Genomic DNA, 10,308 nt, shown 5'->3' on the forward strand with positions numbered 1-10,308 from the left:
CCTCCGCCTGTGAGAGGAGGTCCCTCCTGACGGGAATCTCCCATGGAGAGCCGTCGAGAAGGGACACCAGGTCCGAGAACTATACTCAGCCCAGCCAGAACAGGGCGACTAGCAGTTGACAGACCCTGTCCCGGCGAACTCTCTCCAGAACTCCCGGGAGCAGAGCGATCGGGGGAAAAAGCGTACAGACAAAGCCTCGGCCAAGCGGAGCTGGATGAGTCAGAGAGAACCAGAGGGGACAGTGCGATGTCTTCTGAGTCACAAACAGGTCCACCTGAGCCTGGCCAAACACTCTCCATATCTGCTTCACCACCTTGGGGTGAAGCCTCCATTCCCCGGGCCTTGGCCCCTGCCTCGACAGGATGTCTGCTCCCATATTGAGATGCCCAAGGATATGAACTGCTCTCAGCGAGAGGAGTTTCCCCGGGGACCACACAAGGATCTGGTGCGCCAGCCTGTAAAGGGGGCATGAACACAGCCCTCCAGCGTGGAGGTGGCAGCTTACTCCGCAGAAAGCGTTCATCGAGCTTGCTTTTCTGCGGTTCAGCCTGTTTCTCGGCGGGCCATTCGATGTTTAGCTTGGCCACAGTGCGAGTAACCACCTCTAATAGCTCCTCATACTGGGGTGATTGAAGGGGTGAGTCCTCACTGACACCCTCCACGTCAACCTCCTCGGAGGAAGACAGACAGAGCGTCGAGCACTCTCCCCAGGGGGAAGAAACCGCAGAGCGGGCTTCCGATCCCAGAGAGTGGGCGCTGGATCTGGTGGGTGAGGAAGAAGAAAGGGACTCGCCCATCTCCATTCCCTCCACCAGATCCATCTGCGATCCCCACGAGTGCAGCCGCCACTCTGCCTCAGCGGAAGCAGGGCCGGCACCGCGAGGAACGCTGGTGAAAGCTCCCTCCTCAAAGAGAGCCTTCTGGGAGAGAAGCGTACGCAGCGGCAGACGCTCCCTCGAAAGCTGACTCTGCATGCTTCGCTCCCAAGCAGTCAACGCACAGACTGTGTGTATCCCCACCCGTAATGTAGCGTGGGCAGGGAGGAACACACAGCCTGAAAAGCTGTCTGCTCTCACCCAAGTGTTTTGTCTTATCACTCGACTTTGGCATGGTTTATAGTGAGGGACAGACAACACTAAATAAGACTCACAAACGGATAGAGACTGACACACACACAGAGCGCTTGCTGAATGACAGAAAGCTGCCGCTGTATCCACCACACATGCTTTTAAGCTGTGATGTCTCGCCCATCCATTGGACTGATTACACACGTGATTCAGAGCGTGGTCACGCTGAAAGCATTCCCATAGCGTTTTGATGCAGCTCGAGTTCCTGAAGGGGAACTAAACTTTCATGATGGCTTTCTTTTTCCCTTCTTTTCTTTTCTGCTCTTTTTTTCTCTCTCTTCTTCCCATGGAGATCTTGCGGGTGGGATCACTTAATATTAATGGGATGAGGGATGAGAGATGGGAGGAAAAATGGGGTACTTTCAGAAATTATAAGTTTGAAGGATTTGAGTGTTACATTCTTACAAGAGGCCCACAGTACTTATAGTAATGAAGTTGATTGGGATTTATGGTTATTTATGGTTAATCTTTCTGCCCCAACATTAGGAGTATAAACATTCACAAACAAAAATTTAAAATAACTGATTTCAGCATTAACTATTAAAAGCCTTCCTGGCTAACTTCATTTATTAATTAAATTTTAACTTTGATATTAGGGGAGAAAAGAACTGCTACCCCGGCACTTAAATTACTTCCATGACTCAAAACATACTCTCCTTTCCACCATACATCTCCTTTCATCCAGGTGGATGCTGCACACTGGTGGTGGTTGAGGAGAGACCCCCCCATATGATTGTAAAGCGCTTTGGGGGTACAGCAATACACAATAAAGCGCTATACAAATGCATCATTCATTCATAAAGCGAAACTCAAAACAGACACTAGTCATTCTAAGCTTTTGCGATATACGTAAGGTTTTGGATAGTAATGACTTAAGTGTTACTACATCCTTCTGAAGAAATTACTAATTATTTGGATCAGTATTCTAAAGTGAAGATCACGGTAACACACTGGTAATGATTTAAGTGTTACCAAATCTAGCAAAATGAATTACTAACCAGAATCTTACAAGAACCTTTTTTAAAAAAAGAAAGTTTACAGTGATTTCAGTAATTACTAGGTAGTTATCATGATCTTCACTTTAGAATACTGATCCAAAAATTAGTAATTCCTTTAGAAGGATGTAGTACCACGTGAATAATTACCAACCAATACTTTACAAAACCCCCAAAGCACAATATAAGCACTAGAGTGCTTATATTGCCTTACTCATGTGTTCTTCTGTAGTTATTCATTAATGATGCAACAGTATTCTAAAGTGTTACCAGCTAATGCTCATCCCATTCACGCACAATGAAAGAAAAACACATGGAGCATGAATGTGTGAAGCTCGACACTAAACCAAAACCAAACTAGATTGAAGTGCTCCACACACAGAGCAACTCACGTACATGGAGGAGCGCACAACCCGAGTGAACGAAACCGCACAATCACACAAAGACAAGACAATAGGAATGTCAGAACTCTGTCACCAAGCCAAGAATAAAACCTGACTGAAGTGTTTAGAAATGGGATATGCGTTAAAATGAAATGTAGACTGTGTAGACTTGTTCAAAATTCAAGCTGTTCAAATTAATAATAAAATCCTCTAAGCATACAGAATGTTAATATGTTGTTTAAAGAAACTTACGTATATAAATTATATTTTTGACATATATGGCCTTAACATGCAGTATCATATAAAAGTTTGTCATATAAATATTTTTAATCCAAACTTCCCACAGTAGTGCACTGAAAACTATTTATAATAGTTTATAATAATTTATAATAGTTCATTTCTACATATTCTCTCCAGCACTCTAACCTTAACCAATAGAGAAGTATTTCCATTGGCTGCAGTCTGCAGGTATTATGGCCAGTCACAAAAGGCAACATTTTGCAGCTAACCAGACACAAATATGCCCCCCTCCCCCCATTTCCAGCCATGTGCACACACAGCACTACAGAAAAACAGACATAGAGTTGTATTTAAACATAAGATTACATACACCTTGCAGAATCTGAAAATGTAAATATTTTAAACTATATAAGAGGGATCATGAAAACTGCATGTTTTTTTCATGCCTCAACTAAGCTACTTCACTTAACTCTTTCCCCACCATTGACGAGTTATCTCATCTTTTAGAATAAAACGCTTCCCCGCCAAAGACAAGTTTTTATGGCTTTTCGTGTTTTCACTGTTATACACTCGGGGCGCTATTACACATCTTCTGAACAAGTACAAAACCTCCCGAACAAAAAACACACGTGAACAGGACGGAGAAACGAGCGATCTCTTATGTAAACAGATGCATATGAAAAATAATGCCATCATCAGCAATAGACAGCATATAAATGAAAACTGCATAATGTTACAGAGTAAAATGTTGATCCAGGAAGTGGTATATGTCTGTGCAAGCTTTGGAGGTGTTGATGGAAGCGATTTACTGGATTTATGCTTTGATAATCGCACTGAATATTATCCAGATGTAGTTTTTGATAAAATAATTTTGCTCAAAATTATGCATTTTTATGAAACCTAACTATATTCAAGTGTTGATAAAAAAAAGAATGCTTTAAAGTAGAATAAAACTGATTTTTTTTGTTTAAAAGTAGAGTCTCTGATATTTATTTTGGTGTATTGCATATTCAAATATTCATACAGAAAAATATACTGGAGGCCATCAAATTTGAGTGAAAATCATCAAAATCGCTAGCGGTGGCTGGCAACTTTTTTCAAAAATGCTGGCGGGAAAAGAGTTAACAGATGTTTTCATGTAGTCCACAAGACAAAATCACTGAATTTTAAAAAATGTCCCTAGTTTGACCTGAGCAGTTAAACTGCTCCTTACTCTTCAGAAAAGTCCTGCAGGTCGTGAATCTCTGGTTTTACAGCATCCTCTGCATATTTCTTAAAAACCATCACACATCAAATAGACATGTATGTGTGTTGGAGCCATTATTTATTTGTTATTTAGGTTATAAGAGTACTAAAATATATTTTGGTATATAAGTTTTTTTTTTTGTAGATACTTTTATTTTGATTGACAGTGAGAAGGCAGTGAAGTTAAAGATGGCCGCCTCTCACCTTTTTGTCAGAGAATAAAGAACAAAGAAGCACCCTACCAACCTACTAGGCATATAAGTTCTTTAAGGCTATTTGCTTTGCTATTTTATTTGATTAATTTGATCTTGAGTTTGTAGCCTTTCAACCCTGCTCTAACCTTTGTATGGACTACTGGAATCCATTTAGGAATATTGTTTATTTGATCCATCCATCCTGCCCTTGCTCACATCTTTCCATCCTGCTCATCTCATCCTTGAAAGGTACAACTTAAGTTTATTTAGATAGTCGTTTACAGAGTGTCTGCGAAGTATGTTGGGAGCTGCTTAAAATTTGCCATTACAATGTGCTATCTGGGAGTGGAGATTTGTCAAACATACACCACAACAATGCTTTTTGATAAAGAAAAAGAATGCCAATGAAAACACCAAGACTTTAAAAGCAGTATGCAGCTTTATTAAAAGCAAAATCCAAATGATATATGCTATAAAGTAAAATATGTGGAAAATATGTAAAAAAAAAATAAAAATAAAATCTTACATTTACATTCCAGATGCACGAGTACAGAATGCAGAGCTTTTTATGACTTGTGAATCAAACACTTTAGTAGACTTTGGATACACTATGACAACATCTATAACTACATGTACAATAATATATGCTAAGCACCCATTTTTTTCCAGAGTAAAAATTTCTCAAAACCATATTGAAAGATTTGTAATTGGGTTGAGATTTTAAGAAGACATTTCATGAGATTAAAAATAGGATTCTGTCAGTTTCTTTTAATAATAAACACCAAGTTTCAATAATATCATAATGAATAGTGTTGTAATTTGTGGTTACATTGACTAGAACTGAAAATGTTCCTATCTATTTTAAACAGTTTTAGTCTAATTTTAAGCAATGCATGCAGATATCTAAATAATCACTTGAGAAGTTATAATTAAGATATTTAACTGAAGCACTTGGTGATACTTGTAGTTAAACCATCCTGTTATGTTTTCATGATTGTGCGGGTGGCAGCGGGACTTCAGTTGGAGGGTTTGGTTTATTAGAAATCTTCAAATCACGGCAGAACAACACTGGTTCTTGACCGAGACTCAGTCTGTACTGCCACAGATATAAAGACTCGTTTGGCTTCAGCTCAAGTGTGAGTTGTTCTTCCACTTCAGTTGCTTCGTTCCAGCTTTCGGTTTCAGTGCTGACGTGTGAACCTCCATATTCTGCAGAAAAGGAGAACTGACACTTCGCAATTAACTTTGAAAGGTCTCCAGATTCAATCGAGGATGACATGGCTACCTTCCAGTTGTGTGTGATTTGGGACATCTTCTCCTTATTATATCCAACCTTTTTATTGATTCTCTTTTGCCATGTCACTGGTGTCGTGCTGTCATTAGTTATAGTTTTAATGTTCTCCCAAATGCCAAATGCTGGGCCTTTAGTTACTGACAGCCCACCAGGAAGGAAGTTAAGAACATCGGGATGAACAGAATAGACACCAAAGCACTGCTCTTTGCTGATGTCATTACTGCCGCAGAACTCAACTCCCCAATCTGAGACTGGCTTGAGGAAGAAGCAGCGGTTTGGCATGCCCCAATAATAGAGACCATTTATGCAGTTGGGATGCAGCTTGTGTTCTTCCCCTTTTGTGTCTTGATGCAAGTCTGTTGTTATTCGATAAGTGCCCTTTTCTTGGAAGATGATGTAATAACAAGAGCCAAAGGTTGAAAAATAGTGGTCTCCACCCTGGCAGTTGGGATGAAGGCTGTAAACTTTAGCATCGCTGTCTCTCGTCAGGTTGTTGACTCTGCGGAATGATTTGCCCTTGATGATGAAAAAGGAGCCGTCTCCACTACCAAGGTAATGGTCTCCATTTTGGCAGGCAGGATGCAGACTGAAAATAGAGATGTCTAAACCTTCTTTTACATCAATTGTCTGCATATAGCAGCCAAGATCAGAACGAATTATATAATGGTATTTGCCCTCTGCACAGAAGTCAGTGCCTTTTGCTTTGCTCTTGGGAATAATGCCTTTCATCATGTCTGAACCTGCAACACAGAATAAGACAAGCATTCAGTCTCCACACAAAAAGGAATGTTGTTATTTTAGTCCTTCAATAGATCAAGCCAAAACAGCTTTATATGAGGGAGGAAAAATAAAAGCTAACTGATTATATAAACCTGAGATTTATTTCAATGCATTTAATCATCTAGCGGAAAAGACACTTTTTTAATGTCAAAATGCACTTCTTGGACTTGAGTAAATTTTTCAGAAAACTAACTGTGATGTTTGGTATTTGTTTGATTTAGTCTTTGAGTTGGTTTTTCAGTGTATCCACATCTGTTTCCTGAGTTTGCATTTGTTTCCTCGGTTACTCATTGTTTGATGACGACATGCCTTTGTATATGCCTCTGCCTTTGTATATATAGGCCTGTGTTTGTTCCGTTTATAGTCTGATCTCATCATTACAAAATGGTTGTTCTGTTTGCTGTGGTTTTTGTATTTGATATTCTGAAAAGCGTTATTTTGAATTTGCTTTCATTAAAGTATACTTCTTGTGTATAGGTCCAGCCTTCATTTTCATTCTCTGCATCAACCAGCCAATACACTAATGATAACCAATTAATTTTATAGAGGTCAATAAAATATATATGATAAGATATATGTTTTGTTCTGAATTTGATTCTAGCCTGTAGCCAGTTGTGGAGATATGAGGAAAATACTTAAGTGTTTATTATACCACCACCAAGGTTTAAATGGGAGTGTGTTTGAGCACACCTGAGTAGTGGGAGGAATTTAGGACAACCCTGCCAAATTTGGTGTTTCTAGGACTTACCACTTTTTCATTTAAAGCAGATAAGATAGGAATAACTAAAAGACAACCATAAACTAATATTAGGTGAACATTCTGTGTTTGCAGAGTCTGTCAGCCATTTTGAGTTGATAGATTCACTTGTCAGATTCACATTCAATTTTGCATATATCATCTAGAGACACACAAGACAAAAAAGTTAGCAAAAAAACAAACAAACAAACAAAGCGAGTGGGCGGGGTGATATGTGTGTGATCATTTGATTGAAGAGGATGCACAGGATATTTTTTTACTTCAGCTGGCTTTACAATCAGCCTTCACGTTTTAAATAATTCAGATTATGTAAATTAAAATGTTCAATGAATAGGAAAGCCTATTTTCAGATGTACTGTAACCTACCTCATCAGACAATGGTTTATCAGAAAAATTGTACTGGGACCCTGCCACTGACTAATTGCTTCTCCTGAATTTGGAGAGCGGTCAGGCAGGTTAAATGTCCTTACGGTCACTGTACATGCCTTTGTAATTAGCAGACCAAAAGCCTATATCACTATAGAACAACCTTTTGCGAATGACTCACCACTTAAGCACTGTCACTACATAGATGTGACGTACAACACAAATAACAGATAGCTTTTTATATTCTGATTACAAATAAAGGCAATCATATCTTAAATAGCTTTATAAGGAACTTTCTAAAGTGATGTCAATGATCAATATGAGCAATATAATCAGTCTGATTGGAGTCTGCTAAATGGTAAAATGAAGCTTAATGACTGATTGTAAAGCAAACCTTTCTAAGGAACTTTATAGAAACGTTCTGACATGTTTCACAAACATATGAGCAAGGTTTTTTGGCCAGTATTCTATTAACAAGGCAATTAGTCAAAGTTACTATCTCCTTAGCTCTGTCTTTTATATTCTTCTTGTGACCCAAATATTTCATTTACAGTCTTCAATTTTTAATCTATTTGATTAATTACTAGTTAGCATATTTAATAAGTCAGTCCCACTTTATATTAGGTGGCCTTGTACTTACATCAAAAAATAAGTACAATGTACTTATTGTGTTCATATTGTATTGAAAAACACTTTTGCTATTATTGAGGTGGATGCAGGTAAGGTTAGTGATAGGTTTGGTGGTATGAGTAGGTTTAAGGGTGGGTTAAGGTGTAAGGGATGGGTCAACAGTGTAATTATATATGTAATTACAGAATTTAATTACAGATGTAATTACACTACTGTTTTTTTTGTCCATTTTATCAAATTATTAATTTAAATGTAAGTACATAGAAGTTAAAGCCACCTAATATAAAGTGGGACCAATAAGTATGTAATACAAAATAATTTTGACTACAGAATACAAATGTTTAAATGAACTATGATCCCACAACTGCTCGGTATTAGAAACATACTTACTTGGATGACTGTAGACTGAGACAGACGAGCAGCTTCTCCTTGATCAAGTTTGAGAGATACTTGTATCTAAATAAAGCAGAGGGAGATACTTGATACTTGAGAGATACTTGCTTTATATAAAGCAGAGGGATGGAAAAACACACCCAAAAGCCTCAAGGCAGACCAATCAGCAACAGGAGTTACCAACAGTCAGTGTAATACTACACTGTTGAATAAAGGTATTTGGCCCTGTTACAGTTTTCTCTGTTTGCAGTTTTCTGTAGTATATGCAAAGTTCCTACTACAGATTTTTAGGAGTGAAATGCAAGCACTTTTCCAACACTTTTCAGCAGTGGTCACCAGTGCATTTCAAGAGAAAAAAAAAACAATTATAAATGTACTTAATAAAAATCATAATAAAATAATAATAAAATTCGCTATTGGTCACATGTTGCAAAGAGCAATACGAATATCAAACCATGGCAAATATAAGTTTGTTTCCATTTGCTCCGACAGCAAAACAAAAACCCATTATTTCATTACATGACTTTCCAAAAGAGGAACAAAACAAAGATAGGGTGGATTTTTTTATTTCACTCTACAAGGATAGTTTATATAAGGTAGGTACATAGCAAAGGTAACATCATGTCACATTACATCATTTTCCTCTACAATGATTGGTTCCCTTATGTGGCAAATCAATAACCCCTTCTCCTTAGTTACTGATTATCTCAGCCTATTCCTTCAATAATGTATTGTTATTAGTCATTAGTACATCACTAAATAAGGCTAGAACATCTTTGTTCCCTAGCACGTACTCAAAAGTTAGGACTGCAAGAAAAGAAGTGTTAGACATTATTTTGTGATCAACTGATTTTATGATTTATTATGATTAAATGTAAAATTAATTTCACAATGGTTTACTTGTTTCACTTGTTGAACAGGATTTGTTTTCAGGAATGACAAGTCTTTTCACGTCTCCGAGTTTAGAGCAGTGTGCTCAATAATGTGTCTTTGACCTTCACTGTGTATATTTTGATTATACTGTGTTTTAAATCAAATAGAAAAAAACAAACCCCCCATTATTTTAATCTCACATTCTTTCTTACCTGGCTCACAGACTCAGTCACACTGATGTCCCATTGTCTCTCAGGTGTGAATCCCTAAATATTCATGGCCAGGGTTAGGTTAGGGTTAGGTTTTGGAAAAGTGCAACAGCTCCCCCCAACCTAGCACCCGTCTAGGCAGGTTTGGAATAGGGAGACTGAGGAGAGGTGCACGGGCCCACGCATGTTAGATTATACCACTTAGGCTGTTGATCAACTCCTGTCTGGGAGATGCCTCCTGGGCATCGGGCCTAGGCACAATGGTGGAAAAAGTAAAATATCTGGCCCATATGGCTACAATAGGTAGGATTTAGGGCAGCGTATGGAACCAGACCCGATTTCTGGTCAAGGTTGTAGGAAACAACTAAGTTATTTGCCCATCAATCCATAGGGGTTAAATTTAGGGCAGTGTTTAGTACCGGGTTAGGTTTATCTAGAGTCAGACCAAAAAGTGTCTGGCCCACAGGGCTACAGTGGTTAGGTTTTGGGTGCGGGTTGGTCCAGGGCTTTATTTAGTACCAACTAGGTATGGGAATGCAAAGTTCCTGAATGAACTTGTTCCAAACCAGCGAACCAAACTCCAACCCAAATAGGTCTCAGTCTGATAAACCTGATCCAGCATCGCATTCCATCAAAAGGTTTTGTTTCAAATCCAAGAGAATGTTACCCTGCTTCTACTACAACAGGATTTTTGTACGTAGCTCATTTTGGATTGAGTGGTCATAACTATTGTTCCATCAGTATTATAGTTGGGCAGGCATTGAGTTTTTTGAAGTTATTAGGGTTAGGTTTTGAAAATTACAACAGCTTCCCCCAACCCAG

At 38.6% G+C, this 10,308-nt stretch overlaps 1 protein-coding gene and 1 long non-coding RNA gene across 2 annotated transcripts in view; one reads left to right on the forward strand and one right to left on the reverse strand.

Annotated features, from left to right (window-relative positions):
* Positions 1-4,672, forward strand: part of LOC107731585 (uncharacterized) — a 14,821-nt gene extending 10,149 nt beyond the window's left edge. The window contains exon 3 of the long non-coding RNA XR_001638784.1: positions 4,603-4,672. This is a non-coding gene — a long non-coding RNA (uncharacterized LOC107731585). The remainder of the gene's footprint in view (positions 1-4,602) is intronic.
* LOC107731584 (uncharacterized) lies at positions 4,668-8,473 on the reverse strand. Its single transcript, XM_016542704.1, has 2 exons — positions 8,402-8,473; positions 4,668-6,218 (listed from the first exon to the last, which is right to left on the reverse strand). The coding sequence occupies exon 2, from the start codon at positions 6,208-6,210 to the stop codon at positions 5,173-5,175; it is 1,038 nt and encodes a 345-aa protein (XP_016398190.1). The 5' UTR covers positions 6,211-6,218; positions 8,402-8,473; the 3' UTR covers positions 4,668-5,172.
* Between the last annotated feature and the right edge of the window lie 1,835 nt (positions 8,474-10,308).

The sequence above is a fragment of the Sinocyclocheilus rhinocerous genome, unplaced genomic scaffold (genome assembly GCF_001515625.1).
Source record: "Sinocyclocheilus rhinocerous isolate Xijiao unplaced genomic scaffold, SAMN03320098_v1.1 scaffold1933, whole genome shotgun sequence".
Taxonomy (NCBI): Eukaryota; Metazoa; Chordata; class Actinopteri; order Cypriniformes; family Cyprinidae; genus Sinocyclocheilus; species Sinocyclocheilus rhinocerous.